Source organism: Crocodylus porosus, unplaced genomic scaffold (assembly GCF_001723895.1).
Source record: "Crocodylus porosus isolate Cpor-Errol unplaced genomic scaffold, CroPor_comp1, whole genome shotgun sequence".
NCBI classification, from domain to species: Eukaryota; Metazoa; Chordata; order Crocodylia; family Crocodylidae; genus Crocodylus; species Crocodylus porosus.
The window spans coordinates 48084102-48105898 of record NW_017728951.1 but is presented as its reverse complement, the minus strand read 5'-3'; the positions used below and the strand labels follow the sequence as shown (position 1 = coordinate 48105898).

Genomic DNA, 21797 nt, shown 5'->3' with positions numbered 1-21797 from the left:
GCTCCAGATAGGCAGTATACCTCGCGTGCCTCCTGGCCTTCTTGCCTCCTTCAGCTTGCATGGGACACAGTGAGCATGGAGTTGCCTCCTCCCCGGTTTCATCCTCTCAGTCTTCCTCCTCCAGGGCTGCCAGAGCTTTGTACCTGTTCTCCAGCCGGACTGTAGGAACTGGTACTGCTGTGTTGCGAGCAGCCCTGGCACGGGAGGTGACCGTCTGCCACTTAGCAGTGGAGGGCTCATCTTGAGGTGCATCCTCCTTGGTCGTACAACCCTGCAGGGAAAAAAAATAGCTGTCAATTTCTTCCTCTTCCTCCCTGATTCCCCTCAGCCTGCTAAACTCCTCCTGAAGCTCCCTCACCCGCGCCTCCAGGGCCCTAAGGCAGGCACCTTCAGGACAGGTGTGGGGGTCTCCAGTCCCTGCCCCCCCCCGCCTTGCTGGGAAGCTCCCGCAGGCCAGGGGGTTGGGGGACGCCAGCCCCCCTGTGGGCTCCGTCTGGGTGGAGGCCTCAGACAAGCCCCGGGAAGGCAGGGGCCCTGGTAGCACTCTGTGTCGACACCATTGTAGGAGTTTCTAGCTGAGTTTGGGTCCTCTGGCCCGCGCTAACAGAAGTCGGCCTCTGGGCCCCTCCTGCTCCCCCTCCAACGTGAACGCCGGCGCAAATGCCGGTGCGCTCTTACAGACCACGCCTGTTTGCGCACTCTGTTCATGCGGCTCGGGAGCGCGGCTCCCTACCAGCTCAGCTAAGAGGGAACCCGGGGGGCTTCCCCTCCGGATCCGGCTCAGCTGCGTTGGTCCCTTTGCCCCACTTACCTTAGGGGGATCAGCTGCTGCTGCCCCCGCTGCTGCTCCGTTTGCTTCTGCTGCTCTCACCTCCGCTCCAGGTCAGGTAAGGGGGCACACGTGTATGTAAGACACACGTGTGCCTGTGTCCTTCCTCTCCCCGCTGCTCCCAGCTCCTGAGTGCTGGAAGCTACGTCAAACCGCGGCTTTTAAAGGCTGTGGTTTGAATTTCCCGCCTCTGCTCTATCCGCCAATCAGGCGCTCCGGACTTACCAGAAGTGCCTACCGGGGATCCTGGCCTCCTGCACTCCCTCGCTGGGGGGACCCGGCGCCTCCCCGAGGGATATCCCCGGGGGTGCTCCCTGGCTTGGAGGACAGTCCCCCCCTAGCCCACCCTGTTTGCGCACTTTGTTCGCGCAGCTCCCTACCGGCTCAGCTAAGAGGGATCCGGGGGGCTTCCCCTCCGGATCCGGCTCAGCTGCGTTGGTCCCTCTGCCCCACTTACCTTAGGGGGATCAGCTGCTGCTGCCCCCGCTGCTGCTCCGTTTGCTTCTGCTGCTCTCGCCTCCACTCTGCATGGACAGGCTGATACCCTCATATGCCAAGAATCAGTTCATCAGAGCAACAATAGCTACAGTCAGACACAAGCACACATTTAAACAGAATACCTCTGAATCCGGCTGGGTGTCCAGATGACACGCTCATGGGCCAGCATTCAGTTCATTAGGGCACGACTGAGCCAAACTGGGTCAATCAGCCTGTACAAGCTGATCCCCTTATGTGTTTCAAACTCAGCACATCCCAATCTTTTAGCCTCTTGGTGAGCAGACCCTACAGTATTTTTGGGCTACGCAGGGATCTTTAGCTTAGGTAAAGGAAGCGTTGCTGCAGAGCAAGTGAGAAAGGAGAAGTAAAGAAGGAAAAATATACCCAATTACCACCAGTTTGACTATAAAAGTTATTTATTGCTAAGTATATGAAATATACAACAGCACTAGCAGTAATAGATACGCAAAGGAAAAACAAACACAAACAGTCACAGTATACCCTGGTTTCACTAAGTATTTGGGGAAACTTAGCTCAAGCTTAACTAATACAGGTCAGGTTCAGAAATCTGTGCTGCGAGAGCGAGAAGAGAAAAGAGAGAGAGAGAGCTGGAATCTCACCAGTCCAAGGCACTCGGGTTGCAAAGCTGACAGGTTAAAGTTCTCAGCACGATCCTTGGAGGCAGATGATCTGCCTTCTTCAGCCTCTCCAGAAGTAAGCAGGTAGTGTCAGCACACACACTGCTGCTTCTTTTACAGGTTTTTATACCCTCAGTTCAGCTTCTTTCAAGCATTCTCAATAGCGTAAATCGAATTGCCTTTTCTGTTGACAAAGGGTTATCTGATTGAACATCTCGGGAAACCGATTGATACTCAGGAAACACATACTTAGAAGCCAGCTTGACATTCCTATGGATAGCAGATATACTGATGGGGTATCTCCTGGTGTCATCAGAAACAAAAGATAGCTTGCAGCATTAGGGTTTTGGATTTTTACTTGCTGTGAACAAGCCTCAGCTTAGCATGACTTTTCCAGATCTTACTGTAGTCTTTTAACAGACTTAAGGCAATTATGGGAATGTTCATAACCTGTTGTGGAGAGGACTTCCACCAGTCGTCGTCTTGGGAAAAGTATGATGACACTTGTGGACAGGGCTCCAACGGGCTGGACGCTGTGATGAACCCTGTACCATTGTTCAAATGTTGCCCATGCCCCCTCTGACTCGGTCTATTGCCTCAGCATTCCCTAACCTGGCAACCGAGTTTTAGCCGATTTAGTTTACATAGGCCTCCCATAGTGGGACCGGGGAATGTACGGCCCAAGATACCTATTAAACTTACTTCTGCTTAGAAGTGTGTGTGGGGGGGGAGGAAAAGTCCTTTGGTCTGATAAATGCTGAGCTGGGTGTGTGGGTTGATTAGCATTTGGAGCACAGATTCCCCATCATGCAGTGCTCCCCTGCTCCTCTGATCCCAGAATTCACTGCAGTCTCTGCTTCAGGCTTTCTGTTCTCCATTTCTCATGTAAATGAATGGTCATCTGGTCCCATCTCAGATGCAAATGAGACCTAGGGCAGTTGTTTCATTTTTGTCACCCTTATCTGGAAGGTTTTAGGTTTGTCTGTCACTGTGCTTAGTCAGTTTCTGTTTAGGTGGGGGGGGGATTTTTTGTGAGTCAGACAGTCTGCGTCCTGTGTCAGGGGTCCCCAAGAACATGGAGCTGAGAGGTAACACACATGATCTCCCCCACTGTTTTCCCCATCACAGCAATAGAGGGGAGGGGATGAATTTAAGATGACCCTCCCAATAATTAGATTCTATACATGGAAAATTATAACAAATTTTAAATTTTCCGTATGTAGATTTTAATTATTGCAGTGTCATCTTAAATTCAGAGTCATCTTGGTTCAGGTGTATATGGTAGATAACAAAACTAAAATCCGCATTGTATTACATGGTTTAAAATCCAAAACTAGCTCCATGGTGCTCTTTCATAGTTATGTGAGGAATTGTGCTGTGACTGCGTCAAGAGGCCCTCATCTAAGGGTCCTCATATAGTGCTCCTCATATGCCTTCACAGAAACAAATGGAGAGCCTGTATATTTGATTTGTAGGCAAGCAGTGCCTATTTCCAAGAAGCAAAACACTTAGAGACATTATGAATCATGTCATGGCATCAAGTATGAGAGATTTACTGGGAAGTTACATGAATACAAACTGAGTGAATTAGAACAGTTGTTGAAAAAAAACCCATCTGTCTATACACAAGTGCATCACATAAGTGACTGAGCAGTGAGAGTTAGCTTTGTCCTTTTTCCTAAGTCCTGCAAAGCCCTTTGCTAAGGGAGAGTTCTTGAAGAAGTGTGTGATAAAGGCTTCAGACAGTGAGTGTCCAGAGAAACTTCAAGCTTTTACAAATATCAGCCTCTCAAAAAGTCCAACAGACAATCCAGTAGAATTATCTGTGACTTACCAGATAATTTGCAGAGTCAACTCTGAAATGAAGCAAAGGCATATGCTTCTTTTTCAACAGGAATCGATATAAGCACAGATGTGAGTGACAGCACAGTGAGATGTGTTTGTTCTGGGTGTCAATCAAGATACGAATCTGACAGAGGAGTTTGTAGAGTTAGTGTCAATTAAAGACACAGCTACAAGAGAAGACATTTTCAACATTGTAAGTGAACAGCTCTGGGCAAATTAGGTGTGGATCAGAAGACAGCAGTGAGCTTAGGAAAAGATGGTTATTGTTCCATGGTGAGAAGGAAGGCAGGGTGAAGACCAAAGTGCAAAGTATTGAGCTTAGTGTTTTATTTGCATTCTATAGCAGGAAACTGTCTCTGCCTAAACTCTGAGGCATGGACCAGGTGATCAATGCCATGGTAAAAACAGAATTTCATCTAAACCAGGGCTCACTGGCAGTCAGACAGAGGAAAATGACTTTTGTCACTCTGGGTCATAGATGGCCAGGTCTGGGGCTCACTTCAGCATCAAGAGAAGCAGCCAAAGTCCAAGAGGAGCATGCCGAGTTTGTACGTAAGGAAATCAGAAGCCAGAAGATCTGCATGGGGAACTGAGTCAAAGATCCAGAGGGTCAGGCAGAGTACAGGGTCAGGGGATGTGTCAGATCAGATATCCAGGAAATCAGCTACAATTGGGTCATAAATCCAAAGGGTCAGGCCAAACTCGGGGACCATGGGCAAGCTGGATCAGATACCTAGAGAGAATGTCAGAAAGCCAGTAGCAGCACAGGCCAAGGGTGCAACAGCCTAGATACAGAGGTAAAACATGCTGCTTGGACACTTCCTCTTCTGGGTCTGGGGTTTATATTGGAAGGGGTGAGGGATCAGTTGACCTTGGCTGGCCACTCTAGGGGCAGAGAGCAGGCATGTGGTTAGGCCCAGATGAAGGGTTCTGGCTGCCTGTGTCCATCCCAATACTCTGTTGAGGAGATGGCAGACAGGAGGGAGCAGGTAGGCTACAGCCCCAGGTTCAAGGCCACAGTCTAACATTACAACCACCATCACCTGCTCAAGAACCCCTTTCAGGGGGCACTGATCCTGGTTGGTCCTTATGGGTTTTTTTACTAGGACAGGGGCATGACATTCCATAGGCTCCTGCTTGCATTCCTCTGGCCCATAATCCTCACAATCCACAAAATTATATCATTGTATTCACTTAATTCTTGAGTTCAGAATCCCATCGACTAAGTATTCTTCTTGACCCTGAACCATTGCCAGTGGTGGAGGCGGCTGAGGCCATTGGGAGAGCAAGTTTTCTGTGCAGGGCTTAAACAGGAACATGTGAAAAACAAGATGGATTTTCAGTGTTGCGGGGAGCTAAAATTCAGAGGTCAGGTAATACAGAAGTGGCTGATATACCTGTGATCCAGTTTCTATGAGGGCCAATGGGTGCAGAGGTGTTCTGTTGACAGCCATACCTTTTGTCCTAGTAAGTAAGTAGGCCCCATTGATGATTTCATAGACATTTGGGCTGGAAAGGACCCCAGAAGATCATCAAGTCCAGCCCTCTGCCCCAGGGGCAGGAAGTCAGCAGGGACCATAGGATCCCAGCAAGATAAGCATCCAAATGTGTCTTGAAGGTGTTCAAAGTGGGTGCTTGAACCGCCTCCAGCGGCAGTCTGTTCAAAACTTTGGGGGGTCAGACAGTGAAGAAGTTCTTTCTTATGTCCAGCCTGAATTGGTCACAGTGGAGTTTGTGACCGTTTGATCTTGTCATCCCTTGGGGGGCTCTGGTGAACAGACGTTCCTCCAGATCCTGATGAGCACCCCTGATAAACTTATAGGCGGCCACCAGATCACCCCTGAGCCTGTGCTTTTCCAGGCTAAAGACCTCCATTGCTCTCAGCCTGTCATCATAAGGTCTGTTTTCCTGACCTCTGATCATGCATGTGGCTCTCCTCTGCACCCTCTCAAGCTTCTCCACATCCTTTTTGAAATGTGGAGCCCAAAACAGGATGCACCAAGGCCAAGTACAGGGAGAGAATGATATCCTGGGATCTGCTTGAGAAGGCTCATGTTCATCTTGTGGTCAACCATAACCCCCAAGTCCCCTTCATCTGTAGTGCTAGCCAGTGTAGCACTGGCAAGCCTATAAGTATGCTGCAGGTTTTTCCTCCCAAGGTGGAGAACTTTGCATTTTTCAGTGTTGAACACCATCAGGTTCTCATCTGCCCATTTCATGAGTCTGTCCAGATCTGCCTGGATCACCCTCCTCTCCTCAGGTGTGGATGCTTTACCCCAAAGTTTCGTGTCGTCTGCGAACTTGGCCAGTCCACTTCTGACACCACTGTCCACATCATCGATGAAGATGTTAAACAGTATAGGCCCTAGGACAGAGCCTTGTGGGACCCCACTGGTCACAGGGCACCAAGACGATTTGCTTCCATTGACCACCACCCTCTGGGTCCTACCGTGGAGCCAGTTCCCCAGCCAGCAGATCGTGGTGATGTCAAGACCACAGTTAGCCAGTTTAGCCAAGAGGTGATCTTAGGGTACCAGATGGAAGGCTTTTTTAAAGTTGAGGTATACAACGTTGATCTCTTCCCCCTTGTCCAGGTTGTGCGGGGCACGAGCCAGGTTGCAGCTGTTGCCCTGCTGGGTTCTATCCCCTGATGTTAGTTTGCGAGAGGGAGAGGTAGACTCATAGCGGTTCCAGAACATTTTTTTATTTAGTCTCTTACTTACACACCACCGATGTTGATGTGGCTGTGCAGGCGGTTACACTTGGATCCGTCCCGGTTCGAATAAGGTACAAACAAACAAAAACAAAATGATGGATCCGAGAACTTATGCACCACCGGTGTTGATGTGGCTGCAAGTTCTGTCCTGGTTATAAGGGACGAACGAACGAAAAACAAACGATGGATCCGAGAACGAAAAACAAAACGATCAAGAATGAGAACAATGCGTGTTACGAACCAGTACAAGTGGGTGCACAAATGATGTTATGGCTCCGGAGGCAGGAGAAGCCGTGGGAAGCTGGCCAGTCCTACCCACTGAGCGGTGGATGCTCCGGCTTCTCTCTACTGAGCGGTGTTTGCTCTGGTATCTAGCTGGGCGGAAACTCAACCCTAGCTTTTATAGGCCAGATGACAAGCCCAATTTCAAGACCCCGATTGGTCACATTTTCCTGCCAAAATGTTCGCAGGGTTTTCCACAGGTGACAGGGTTTCTCCAGCACATGGCCATGGCCATGCAGCAAGCCAAATAGGGGCTTTCCAGATTGTGAGGAGAGTGCTTGGCGGCATCTGTTGCTGGGTAAAGCTGGCAGAGTCCAGCTGGAGCGTGACGTGCCCCCTTGCCATCAAGCACTTGACTACAACAACAGGTTCATTTACTTTCTTTTTCAATCAATTAAACAAGGTATAAAACAAACACAACTAATGCTACACGTAATTAAAAGATTAACTAGAAACCTCATCGCTAGGGTGAACACCTATAAGAAACAAGCAAAGAATTATTAACATCAAACAAGCAAAGAATTATTAACATTAAACATTCAAACATTAAACAGTGCGGCTTGGACGTAGTGCGTGTTCGGGTACTGTCTGGCGTGACACACCATTGCCTCGAGTGGATCTGGATGAGTCACTCTCAATAGCCGAATCCTAGGGTGGCAGCTAAGGCTTCTTGGCCTTCATCCCCTAGTCTGTGCAGTTGTTCCTTCATCGGCCCGGTACAGTTCAAGAGGAAGCTGAACATAGCCCATTCACGAGGGGATCGGTCAGGTGGTGACTGGCGAGCCCAGAGTGTGCCACCATGGCCTCTTGGGGCCTCACGGGTCATGCTTCCAAGGCAGACAGATGGTGGACAATCCTCAGATTTGACAGCAACGTTGACTGCAGTCCCTTCACTTGCTGACAGGGCGCTCTCTTCTCCCCTCGGTCGGAATGTGACTGTGGGGCTCCCCATCACGCAGCCGAACACGGCGGGGGTGAGCAAAAATCCCCATTCCTTCCCCCCGGTTGTCAAGGAAAGGTATCCCGACACTTCTGCGTCCCGCGAGCCACCCGCCTGGTGGAAGGTTATGTGGGCCCGAAGATCGTCTGGGGTCGTCACAGATTGGCGGCCGCAACCCCATGGGCAGTGGGCATTCAAGCCTGCTTGGATTTCGTCTCCCTCTGTTGAGGATCCCATCCACGTCGCCATGTGTGAGGCGTGAGCCAGGTTGCGGATGTTGCCCCGGTGGGTTCTATCCCCTGATGTTAGTTTGCGAGAGGGAGAGGTAGACTCGTAGCGGTTCCAGAACTTTTTTTTATTTAGTCTCTTAGGGGCTTTCCAGATTGTGAGGAGAGTGCTTGGCGGCATCTGTTGCTGGGTAAAGCTGGTAGAGTCCAGCTGGAGCGTGACACAGGTGATACGTCACCTGGTCATAAAAGGAAATGAGGTTGGTTAAGCAAGACCTACCCGCAACAAACCCATGCTGGGTATCCTTCAGGATATTGCCTTTAGCTAGTCTGTTAAGGATGGCCTGCTTGATAATCTTTTCCAAGACCTTCCCTAGGATAGAGGTCAGGCTGATGGGCCTGTAGTTTGCCAGATCTACTTTCCTCCCTTTCTTGAAGCTAGGCACAACATTGGTTCTCTTCCAGTCATCAGGCACTTCACCAGAGCACCAAAAACTCTCAAAGATCCGTGCCAGGGGCCGAGCTATGATGCTTGCCAGGTCCCTGAGTACCCTTAGGTATAACCCATCAGGGCCGGCTGACTCGAAGGTATCCAGCCTGTCAAGGTGTTTCTTCACGAGGTCAGCTTCAATGGAGAGCAAGGAATCTCCCTCACCTGGGCCTCCCTGACCCATAGTGGGCAGGGCCGTCCCATGGAACTGGTGAAAAACTGATGCAAAGTACCTATTTAGCAAGTTCGCTTTTTCCTGGGCGTCAGTTGCCCCGTCTAGTTTCGCAGGGGGTCCAGTGTTGCTTTTCCTCCAGCTCCCCATATATATAAAAAAGAACTTTCTATTTTCCTTGATATTTGTAGCTATGTTGGTGATGTTGGTCCACATGCCATTTGTAGGCTTCTTTTGCCTTTTCGAGATGAATTTTTCATTTATTTTTGGACCTTCTGCACATGTTGTAGCTAGTCTGTAGTTCCAGGGTTATCAGAGATGGCAGGTAAGGCAGGATGTAGCCAGGAATGCAACCAATACTTGGCAAAGAATGGGGTCCATCCAATCGAGGTGCACGTAAAGTTGTGGTAGGCAAACTCTCCAAGTGTTAGCAGGGGTGTTTAGTTGTTCTGCTGGAAACTGAGGTAACACTGGAAGTATTGTATTTGGATTTGAATTGTTCTCTTGACTTAACCATTTGTTTGTGCGTGGTATGCAGAGAAGAACTGGGTGTGGACCCCCAGCAGGCACAGTACCTCATGCCAAAATGAGGAGACAAACTGGGATCAGAGGTTATGTGGTTTTGAAACCATAAAGGCAAATCACATTGTCCAACTGTAATTGGACAGTGTCTTTGGCTAAGAGCAGACCTGTGTATGGGAAAAAGTGGGCGATTTTGCTAGGCTGATCTGTTACCATCAGAATTGTGGGATATCTATTGGATTCAGGTATTTCTATGATAAAGCCTAGCAAAATAGTAGACTAGGGTTGAGGGGTAACAGGAAAAAGCATGAGCACCCTGTAAAGGTATTTTAGTGTAGGTACAAAGATTGCAGGAGCAGACAAAATCTCAGACTGTCTCATGCAGGTAGGGCAACCAAAAGTATTGGGAAACCCATTGGCAAGTCTCATCTGTTCTGGGGTGGTCTGCTAATAGTGAGTCATGGCTTGCACAAAGCACTGTCAGTCTGGCCAGACCTAGGTGTACATAGATACTACCCTGTGTGATTGTGATCCCCTCCTGCTCCTGGTGGGGTGTCAAGAGATGATGGCTTGTTCCCCAGGGGGAATTTCCCTTAGGTGGCATCTTGAAGCAAGGTTAGTAGGTCTTTTGGTCAGGTGGCACAAATGACATTGTGTGGCATCAGAATAGGGCTGAGTTCAGCTGGCACCTGCATGGGATTAGCATCATATTTCATCTTTTCAGGAGAGGGCATTTACTTTTCTGTTCCTGGATCCAGGTTAGTATGCTATTTGGAAGTTGAACTGGAAGAAAAAAGTGACCAGTGCAGTTGCCTCTGATTGAGAGCTTTTGCCTGTGGTCTACAAGGACCTATATTTTGTGTCGTATTCCTTCTCGATAATGCTGCCACTCCTAACGGTCACCCAGAAGGCCAGGAGTTCATGATCCATGTTTTGTTAATCCTGTTCCACTGTAGTAAGTTTTCAAGAAATGAAAAAGTTCAGGGGCATAAGGTCTGTTCAGGGCATGGCACCTATGGTGGTGCTAGATGCATACATTTCTACCACAAACGGCAGGGCTAAGTCCAAATGAGTGAGCACAAGAGCAGGGGTGAAGGCCTATTTCAGGTGTTGGAGTGCTTGCTGGGCCTCCCTGGACCAGCAGAACTGAACCTTCTTACACAGTAGCATATTAAGAGACTTACTACCTGGGCAAAGATGATGATGAATCTGTGGTAGAAGTTCACAAACTCTAGGAATCTTTGAAATTATTTGACATTCTGGGGTGGTTTCCACTCAGGGACAGCCTGAACCTCCTGGAGGTCCATTTTCAGGTCTTCAGGGGATAAAATGAATCCAAGGAACTTCATCGTCATTTGGTCAAACACACATTTCTCTAATTTTGCAAAAAGACTGTGTTTGCACAGTATTTCCAACACTGTTTGGACATGTGTTGAATGTTGGTTAGGGTCCTCCAAGAAAATCAGCATGTCATTGAGGTAGGCAATTACAGACTGGTCCAGTACGTCTTACAGCATGTTATTAATGAAGTGTTGGAAAGTGGATGGAGCATTCATGAGCCCAAAGACATGACTAAGTACTCAAAGTGCCCATACAGCGTTCTAAAAGCAATCTTTCACTCATCCCCAGTGCAGATGCACACCAAATTATAGGCTCTCCAAGTATCTGGTTTGGTGAAGATACAAGCCATTTGAACTAATCAGGCAGGTCCATGATGAGGGGCAGAGGGTACTGATTATGAATGGTAATCTGGTTCAGTGCCCAATAATTGGCACATAGGAAGACTCCCGTACTTCTTTTTAACAAACAGGATGAGAGCTCCCATGGATGAGGTGGACCTGCATATGAAGCCCTGGGCCAGGTTCTCTACTAGATACTCATGGAAAATGGTGAGTTCAGGCTCTGACATAGCATAAATGTGTCCCACTGGGATTTTCACTCCCAGCTACAGATTGGTGGGGCAATTGTAATCCCAATGCAGAGGAAAAACAATTGCATGTTTCTTCTTGAAGACATCTGCAAATTCCTGATACTTTCCAGGTAGCTTGATTTCAGATTCTGGAGATGGTGCTTCCTGGGGAAGTGCAGCTGGTCACCATTATGCCTCTTTGATAATGGGATAGGTAGGCAGGGCTAATAGAGCCAGGAGCAAAGAAACTGCAAAGAACTGCCAGACCTGGTCTTCTAGAACTTGCTGGGGAGAAGCTATCTGGGCCAACTGGTCCAGCCTGGGCAGGCCCAAGGGGCCTGGTATAGAGAATGCCTCCATACCAAGTCCGCTTTGTTATGTGTGGTGGTTCAGGCAACTTATCATACCTCAGTGTCAGTAGAAGCAGACAAAGTCCAAGGGCAGCATGTCAAGTGAGAAGATAAGGAAGCCAGAAGTTCTGCCCAGGGAACGGAGTCAGAGATCCAGAGGATTAGGCAGAACTCAGAGTCAGAAGGCAGACTGGGTGAGGTATCCAGTAAATAAAACCAGAATGAGGTCAGGTATCTAAAGGGTCAGGCCAAATTTGGGGACCATGGGCAAGCCAGATTGGGTATCCAGAAGGTTTATCAGGAAGCCAGTAGCAGCAGAAGCTAAGGGTGCAGAAACCTGGATACCTTATTGCATGGATTCTTCCTCTTCCAAATCAGGGTTTTATAATGGAAAGGGTGAGGAATCAGCTGACCCTGGCTGGCCACCCCAGTGGCAGGGAGTAGGCATGTGGTTAGCCCCAGCTAGAGGGTTCTTGCTACCTATGTTCATCTCAATGCTCTGCTGAGGAGATGGCATACCAGGGCAAGCAACTTTTCCAAACCACAAACTGAAAACTTTCAGCATGTATTATGTTGAAGTCTACCAACTGAGTTGTGAGTGATAAAATTCATCCACAGGTTTCTCTTTGAGATGAATGGATGCAGGATCTTGCCTTCTTGGTGAAAATAATGGAACATCTCAGTACTCCAAACATGAGAATGTAGGCTTGAAACCTAGCTGCAACAGAGCTTTACAACCCTGTGCATACCTCTGAAATGAAGTCGTCTCTGAAAAAAATTGTTCTCTCAATGCAACAAAGCACCTTTTCTTACCTTGAAGTCATTGTTCAATGTCACTGGGATTAAGGTGGTGAGGGCTGGGAGAAGTATACGATCATGATTGCTGATCTCAGACACAAATTCCAGGACAGGTTCTGTCTTCAGGCTTTTCAGCTTGCCATTCTCTATCCCTGTAGAAGATGCCCCACAGTAGCTGTGTGTAGAACTCACTGATGTTCGGTATAATACTACACTGAAGTTCTCAACAATTAGGATTCACAAATTTTACCAATAGCTAGAAGAAAACTATCCAGAACTAAAATCCTTTGCATCAATGTTACATATTTTTATGAGTACATTTGGGTGCAAACCAAATGTTCTTGGTGATGGATATCTACAAATCAAAACTGCTCTCCAGCCCCAATGATAAGCACTTGAACACCATCTTTAGCACAGTCCTTGAAACTGAACATCAAGGAATTGATTGCACCAAAAGAGATACCACGTGTCCAGGAGCAGTACTATCAGTTTGCAAGGTGTTAGTGTGTGCAAAAGGTTCTTTGTTTTGAACTCCTCTTATGTTCATGTTCCGTATATGGCTGAAAATAAATCAAATTTTTCACACATTTAGAGACCTGTTTGAAACAATTTTATACATCCACAAATTTAAAAATTAATTTATATTGAAAATTGCTATTGATGTACAAAAAATGGTGCATCACAAAGTGTAAACCTAACTGAGTGAATAATAAATTTTGGTGAAAAGTTATGGGTGTGGCTCACAGGCACTTGCAGGACAAGGAATATGACCACCAAATAAATGGAGTTTGACAACTCTGCCCTATTCTATGGTTGACAATTTCATACCTATGGGTTTGACACCCTTGACTATGCAGCTTTAATAACCCCCTCTTGTGTGATTGGTAGAGGAACTCTCCAGTGTGATCTCTGAGGACCGAAAAAAAAAGGCAGATCATTCTAAGAGACATGGAAGCAAACCCCCATTTGGTGCTTTGGTGAAAATTACTCCAACACTTTTCCATGGCAGCAATAGAAATTTGTCAGCAAGAAGTGGCCTGGAGACCTGGGTTTGCATTTTGTCCCAGCTCTGTAGAAGAACAGGTCTTCTTTAACTGTGTTTCATTATGCTAACCCTTGTCTGCACAGTCTCTCGCACTACCTTCTAGTGCAAATCTAGGACCCACAGAGAAGCCTCCACAGAAATTAGCTGGGGGGAAACTGTAAAACAGAGAAGCTAGGGCCATGGCAGTCAGTGGGCCAAGAAGTAGCTCAGCGGGTTCCTTCTGTGTGTAAATCTATGAGAGACAATCAGAGGCAAGATTTTAGCTCTGTTGCTAAGTTTCAAATAAGGCAAATAGGGTGCCTATACATGAGCAGTGGAGCTGCCCCAATCCACTGTAATTACTGCGCTGAAGCAGCCTCCAGCATCTTGTTTATCAGTGTCCCCATACTTCTAACTCATTCAGTAAGCTTTAAATAAAGTGTCTGTGCTGCCATTTTGAAGTGCAAAGATGCTGATACACAAGATGCTCTGGGCACTTTAGTAAGAGAGGCTTTTGGAGCTCCACCCCCCCCCCAACCCCAGTCCCGAAGCACATGTATAAACACCCATAGTTTAGGTCCAGTACAGTAAACATTTTTGTTTGCAACTGTAAACTATATCAAATATATGTGATAAGATGAATCGATACTGATAATAGGAGTAATACTCATGTCTTCAATTTTTCTAGATACTCAAATGGTTTTATTTATTGGGGGGTCTGTTTAGTTTATTTCTCTGTGGAATGGGGATTTCAGTCAGAAAATGGAGAACCAGCAACAGTTTTCAATCAAAAGATAATTTGGGGAGCAGTGTTTGCAATTTTAATGTAGATTCATTTAAGCTTTGTTCTGTCAAGGCAGCAGCTTAGTCATCCTAGCCAAATTCACCACCAGAACTAGTCAAGATTATGTTTCCCCCCAGAAGGGAAGCAACCCCCCCCCCAAACAAACAAAACTTTCTCATTTTTGTCAGTATTTTTTTTAAAGGTTCATATTTTTCATTTTAAAAATGGACACCTAAAATGAAACTCTGAATCCTGCCATAAATGTAACATCTGCCAGGGCCCTGAGACAGCCCTCGTGGATGTAAGTATTACAGGGCTTCGGGGCTGCCTGAAATTTCTGTAGGAATACATAACGACGCTTCATCTAAAAACATACGCCTCATGCCCTAGCTCTTCCTCCCAGCCCAGCCTTCTTGCTTCCCTGTTAAGGCTAATGAAGGCTAATTAGAGCTTCTGCCTAAGGAAGTTGGTCTAACTGGACACAGGGCATGTAGGACTAACAGCCCTCTCTCTCACCTTTGTATATGGTGTAAAGGGGCTGGAGAAGGGATAAGAGCCTTACCTCATAACTCTCCACATTGCTTAAATATGCTATTATATGACACTTATGCTATTAAAACATAATATTAGCTTTAATACTAGCAATAATAAACAAATAATGGGGAAAAAAAAGATGATTTTTATAGCAAACAGCAAAGAAACACTAAAGCCAAGCCCTTTGGTGTATTTACATGTTTGATCAACACATGCTTTTTTGGCCACAACTTACACACACACACACACACACACACACACCAGGTTAGGGCCAGCTGGAAGGTACAAAAGCGGTGCTTGGGCTACATTTCTGAAGAGTAAGGGTCTATATTTTCAGAAACTGTAATGTGTACACTCTCTCACACTCTCTCTCTCTCTCTTCAATTTCTGAAGATTTAGACCCTTACCTTCTCAAAAAATGTAGCCCAAGCACTGCTTTCGTGCCTTCTAGCTGGCCCTAAGCAACCTGATTTCCTGTGTTCATAACCCCTTTCTCCCTAGCCTGTATGTTGTAACGCATTGGTAACAATAACATTTCTGAAATCTAAATGGCTTACAGGCCAAGAAGCTGAGCTCAACCAATGCAGGGAGAAAGCAGACCACAGAGAGGTATTATTTCTGACAATAGTCCAAGAAACTCTTGGCACTTTGAGGCATTCCCAATGTCCTTTGCACTATTTCCAGGAAAAAATGATTCCCAAGGCCTTGTATATTAAAAGAAGTTGGGTAAAAAGCTGGCTTATATCAATAAACACAATAACTACAATATTTTTCTCTTTAATCAGAGCACAGCTATCATGTAGAAGCAATTAAATCTTACAAATGGCAGTTTTGATATAAAAGGTAGCATTTCAAAGTTTCAGAAGTCCTCCTCTGGAGGCCACAATTTCACTTTTGAGGTGCTTGAACCTGACCCTTCTTTTACACTTTACCTATCTAATACAAAAGAGCACAGCAAAGGTCCATGGTCATCCTTTTTCTGGACTAACTGGGAGACAGTTAATGTTTGCACTTACGCTCCATTAGGAGCAGTCAAGATAGATCCACAACATTGGGTTATGGTTTGTTTCTCTTTGTATACCACATGTTACATTCCTCTTTCTTACACCACACGTTAGTTTCAAATGGCTCTTTTGTTCTTAGAGTCAAAGTGTTAAGTGAGTTGATTTTGAATGGAAGGCAGACAGAGTAACATTGCTGTCTATATATAAAACTAAGCAACTTAGAAAAACTAATACTCTTAAGATTTTATGGCTGCAGGCAAGATTGGAGCAATAATTTGGGAAGATGAATGGCCATAAATTTATACTTCATATTTATCCACTTCTCTTCCCCAAAGAATCATAGTTTGTCAGCAAGTGGCTTGTATTCTCTTAGGAACGTAAAAGAATAGTGAGAAAGCTTAAAGTTTGTTTTCAGATTTCAGCCTATTGAAATTATCCACAGGCCTGTATCTGATTTATAGCAAGTCATTGTGCATATTGCCCTTCCAAGTATGACTGTGTGAGGCTTCAGACCATGCTTCAGATCCAGAGAAGCTTCAGACACCGAAGCGTCCGAAGCAGCATGTCTGGATCAAAGCACTAGCTTCGTTGGCCTTTTCAAAGCGCTTCAGAAAAGCGTTGGAGCCACTTTGGAGATCTGGCCATACAGCATAATGGGGAATCAATGAAATATCTAGAACTTTGATGTTTTTTGTCTGATTTGGATGACATTTGTAGTGGTGGTAGCCTCTGCTGAGAGGATGAAGCCTGCCAAGCTTCAAGACAATCTGTGCAAGGGTTTGGGGGGAATTGCACCCCAAATTCTTGAAAGAAAACTCATGTCACTCGTGTATGTGTTACCACACAGGGGGGTGAAAACTGGAGGGGTGGTAGCCCCTGCTGAGGCCACAAAGCCTGACATGTTTCAAGGTGATGACCTGTCAAGAAGATCGGTGCAGGGGTTTGGGGGGAACTGCACCTCAAGCTGCTGACAGGCAAAACTTGTGACACAGATGACCCTGTGTGTGTTAAGGTGCAGCGGTCTGAAAACTGCAGGGGTGGTGGACCCTGCTGAGGCCATGAAGCCTGACAAGTTTCAAGGAGATAAGTGCAGGGGTTTGGGGGAAACTGCACCTCAAACTGCAGACAAGCAAAACTCATTACATGGGTGACGCTGCGTGTTAAGGCGCAGCAGGGTGAAAGCTGCAGGGATGGTAGCCCCTGCTGAGGCCAGAAAGCCTGCCAGCTGTCAAGGAGATGGGTGCAGGGGGGTTCTGGGTCCCTGCACCTCTGGCTGCTGACAGGCAAAACTTGTGGCAAAACTTGGCAGGCTTTGTGGCCTCACCAGGGGCCACCACCCCTGCAGTGTTCACCCCCCTGTGGTGTAACACATAGACATGACACGCGTTTTGCTTTCAAGAATTTGGGGTGCAGTTCCCCCAAAGCCCTGCACCTATCACCTTGAAACTTGGCAGGCTTTGTGGCCTCAGAAGGGGCCACCACCCCTGCCATTTTCACCCCCCTTGTGGTGTAATGCATACACATGACATGAGTTTTGCTTACAAGAATTTGGGGTACAGTTCCCTCCAAACCCCTGCACTGATCTTACTGAAACTTGGCAGGCTTCATGCTCTCAGCAGAGGCTACCACTCCTGAAAATTTCATCCAAATCAGACAAAAAACCAACCAAGTTATACATATTTCATTGATTCCCCATTATACACTATGGCCGGATCTCTGACGCGGCTCCGAAGCTTCAGAGCCACTTCAGCTGGATCAAAGTGGGAACCCGGTCCGGAGCTCCGGATTGGATCCCTGGCATCCAAAGAGGCCAGATCTGAAGCCGGATCTAATAGCTGCCTACTCGCACAGGCCTACTTCCAAGTATAGCCCTAGAAAAATCAGAGAAGTTATATTCTTTCACAATTCCATTATAAAGCATGGACATTTGCTTGTTTCATCTTATGTCTTTGTCATTTCTCTATCAGATCTTTCAAACATGTTGCCAATGCTTTATAGCATTGGTGTGTCTTGTTCTAAATGACTATGAAGCTTTTAGACATCAGGGAAATTTAAAGTACAAGATTTAAGAAAACCAAAACAACCAAACAAACCAATGTTCAGTCCCTGTTTTATGGACCCTCCTATATCCCACTCAACTGTTACTGTTTTTCTTTTTTCTTTTTTTTCTTTTTTACAGCTGTTTCATTTGAAAAATGAGACATTCTAGTCCTCCAAATATAGAGCTCTGTGTTAGGCAAACGGAAAACTTCTCACTTGTCTAATAGCAGTACCTTGCCAAGATTACCTGTTGGTATTAGTACAAATTCCCTAGGCACCACTGGGCTAATGGGATTCCCATGTTCTCAGTGCTAATGCTTTGGGACATCTTAGTTACTAATGCCAAAATAGTGAAAGATACTGTTTTATAACATTTATACATTCTTTCAACAATTTACCTAAAATAAGGTTTACAAGACTTCATGTGAAAGGGAATGACATCGATGTCAGGCCAATTCCCCACTACTGTGTGGCCAGGTAATTGACAAGATGTTCTTGGTTTTAGGAAGAAAGTACAGTGTCATTAGAAGTACTGGGAGAAAGCCTAGCAAAATAACCATAAAGGTAAGTTTTATGTGCATAGCAAACACCAGTGGTCACTGACATTTACTGAATCATATTCTGTTCCCTTCCCTCCCTGCAGAGACCCCTGGAAAAGCCGGATGGGCTGGATGTTTCCGATCAGAGCAAAGAGCATCCTCAGCATCTGTGTGAGAAGTGCAAAGTTTTGGGCTACTACTGCCGTCGTGTGCAATAAACCTGCGAAGGTGGCCGCTTCCCATCCCTGTCATCCTGTGAGATCTTCTGGCAGCACACAATGAGCAGCAACACAAAAAATAAGCAAAAGCTAAAAAATTGCCAATAATGCCTATAAACTAATAATATGCCTTACCATTAATAGAATGTAACACTTTTCCTGTGTATGTGTATACATCAAAGACATATTTATAGGACTATGGTGTGTTTTTATATAAATATTATATATTATATATATAAAAAAAAAAAATCAAACAGTGTTACTGACAGTGTTCACAATGGAACCACTGCTGTGGTTTTCTGTTGATTGTTTACACAGTTCCTCTATCACGGCCAGGTGAAATGAAGTAAAGTGCTATTTGTTAGGCATGGCATAATGTTCATAGGGGAGTACACATTTTGAATGGCTTTTGCAGGAATTAAGTAAAAGCAAGGCCACTAACTGAAAGCATGTATCAGTACCCCAAACATTATTCTTATTATACGACAAGATAAAGGAGGATTCAACAAGCCATAGCATTAAAGAAGGAAAACAATCATGTTTTCTTGCTTCAGAAGGTTTGAAAGTTCTGTGCTGCTGCTTTCTTGGACTTCCCATTATTTAACACAACTTGAGCAGGACTTTAATGAAATCATTTTTGGAGGGTGTGACAAATAAAGTGAGTAACTGTTTGAGGGAGTGGCTTCCGTGGCAGAAATGGAACCTTATAATTGGACATGGAGCATCAATAAGAATTCCAGCATCCTTTGAGAGAGGGATAATGTTGGCTTGCTTCAGGCTCTGACAGACTGAAATCCTTCTCTTGTCATATAATTTCTTTTAAGTAGACCCCTTATGCATATTTGCTATTCATTAGACCAAAAGCACACTAAATTTACTGTGAATAATGAGGGATAAGAATGATTTCGTCCCTAACCCGCAATTGAGAGAGGCTAGCCAGACTTACTATTTATACTAACTCTAAAGCCACTTTTTGGAAATATTGTCCTGTTTTCTACTGTACAAATTTGTTGTTAATATCAAAGTTTGTATGGATGTAGCCACAGAGGGATCTTCCTTGTTTTCTGTCTTCCTAAAATATCTACAACAGCTTTGGGAGAATAAACAGTTGAATTTGGTTGTCCCATTTCAGCTAAAAGGAACTTTGTGCAAAACCATCCCATTACAAACTAAAAATATATCATCAGGGATTGGAGAATGGCACAAAATGAACGGTATCCTGCTTTGATATTATATATTAGTTAAGAGCACATCTGCAAAAGGACACAACATGTAAGGCTTGCATGTCATTCACTTTTGTAGCAAAGCTACAAGGAGATTCTTTTTATCCAACTGTTTTTATGATATTTTCTTCAAAAGGATGGACCTGTATGTTTGGTGGAGATGTTTTACATTTTAAATACATGTCCCAAGTTGAATGGGGGCAAAGTTAAGCTGAACAGATCTACATTAGAGTGGTGTCATACCAAGTTACATAGGGATATCGTCAGTGTGTAGAGTTGGACTCTTATATATAGGGGTCTACTGAAATCACAGGGGTACTTACCGATTTTCACAGGTTGATTGCAGCATAAAGATCTAATTTATCAGTCATGTGGCAGCCACCCCTCAGCACTGATTGGTGGAGGGGTCCTGGAGGCAGGGAGGAGATACAGGGGGAGCAGCCTCCACCTTATCTACTGCTCTTCATGCTGTCCCACCAATTGGCGCCTTCCCCTCCTAACAACGAGGGCCGCTGGCTCCCCTACTGGGGAGTCAGCACTTTATTTTTCTTAAGTTTTTTTGTTGTTGTTGATTTTCAAGGACAATCCTAGGTTTTGCTGTTTCTGCAAAATCTGTGAAACCACAAATTAAGTAGTTTCCTATTTATAAAGCAAACTGAAGACCTGTAGTGAGCATTCCTCTATGAAATGTGAATGTCTTGACAAATTTGATACAGGATGAAATGTTTGCCATTTCTATGCTCTGTTGTGAGCAAAGCAAAATATTTCCAAGGCAAAAATGATAATGCTGGTGGTGGTAAACTTCCTATGCATATTATGCAGACTTTACCATCTATAGGTAGCCTGGTAATTCCAGTTGTGTAGCCTGCTGGTTTAGAGAAAAGGACTGGCTGGGAGTTAGGATGTGTCGATTTTGTCTGGTTCTGCCAGCTTGACATTGCACAAGTCACTGAAACGCTCTGTGCCTCAGTTTCTCTAACTGCAAAATGAGGATAATAATACTTAGCATACCTACCTCACAGGGGGTGTTGTGAGGTTTGATAAATACTTATAAAGCGTTTTGACATCAATGGATGAAAAGCGCTTTTGAATTAAAAAACGTAATATTAAGTTAAACACTTTATAACTCTTTTGACCAGGTATCAGTTCCTTAAATTAAAATAAATTAAAAAACTGTGACTGAAATTGGAGACTAATCATGGATTACAATTGCCTCTGTGTAGTCAGCTAGTTAACATTTTCAAGCAGAAATGCATTCTTAACTGAAGAAAGAAAATACATTTAAGAAACAATGGTGCCAACAAAGCTACTAAATTTGCCCATGCAAGAAAAAAAGAAATGTGTGCAAACCAGTTTAAAGGTGAATTTTGAAAACTTGACCCTCAGTATTGCCCCTTAAATGTTACTTGTCTAGCTTCAGTATAATATTGCTATATATTTAGCTTATGAACTTGTAGGGTATGGTTTAAACAAAGATTCCCAACCACCTAATGTGGCTTTAATGCAACTAACATGCATATGTACAGAATAGTAGAAGTAAAATACTTTTATCATTGTGTTTTCCTAGACATTAGAAATGTAAACACATCCATTTGTTACTACTCAGTGAGCATATTTGGACTAGTCAGGAAGAGAATGAATCTTCCTATCCACTTAATGCTGGAGAAGAGGGACCTAAAAGCAGGTAGAGAAAGAGCCAAGGGCATGATAAAGCAGAAAGCATTACTCTTGTGGTCTGCTCTCCATTCCCCAGTACTCATCAACCCACTCCCAGCAAAAGTTAAAACCATCTAACGGGGGCTCCACAAAGATATGGGTTGGGTACAATGGGCAGAAAAGGAGAGCAGCCGCACCTTACAGTACATGTGCCTCTCTGAGCCTGGAAGCAGTATTAGTTCTGTTTGTATTTGTTATATCCATATCAGGAATGGAAAGCAAGGGATAAGGTAGAACCCATGGGATGTGGAGGGAGGATGAGTAGGATGAAGCACCAGGGAAGTGAAAGAAGTCTGTTCGCAGTCCTTACTCACATACTTTCACTAGTATTGCTTCAGAGTCTTTAGTGGTATCCAGGTTGCATTCCCTCCCTCTTCATGGCACTGATGTAAAGGAAAGTCCACAGATCCAGAATGTAGATTTTCATAATGTACTTCCCCTAGACCACTCCTATAGTGGGTTTGTGACTGGGGAAAGTTTTTTGATACCATCGGTATTT

General features: G+C 45.2%; 1 protein-coding gene across 1 annotated transcript in view; it reads left to right on the top strand.

Annotated features, from left to right (window-relative positions):
* The window catches only part of ZCCHC24 (zinc finger CCHC-type containing 24), a 202385-nt gene extending 180855 nt beyond the window's left edge, over nt 1–21530 (top strand). The window contains exon 4 of the mRNA XM_019555700.1: nt 18246–21530. Coding sequence (XP_019411245.1) covers nt 18246–18359 — 114 coding nt within the window. The 3' untranslated portion in view covers nt 18360–21530. The remainder of the gene's footprint in view (nt 1–18245) is intronic.
* The last annotated feature ends 267 nt before the right edge of the window (nt 21531–21797 follow it).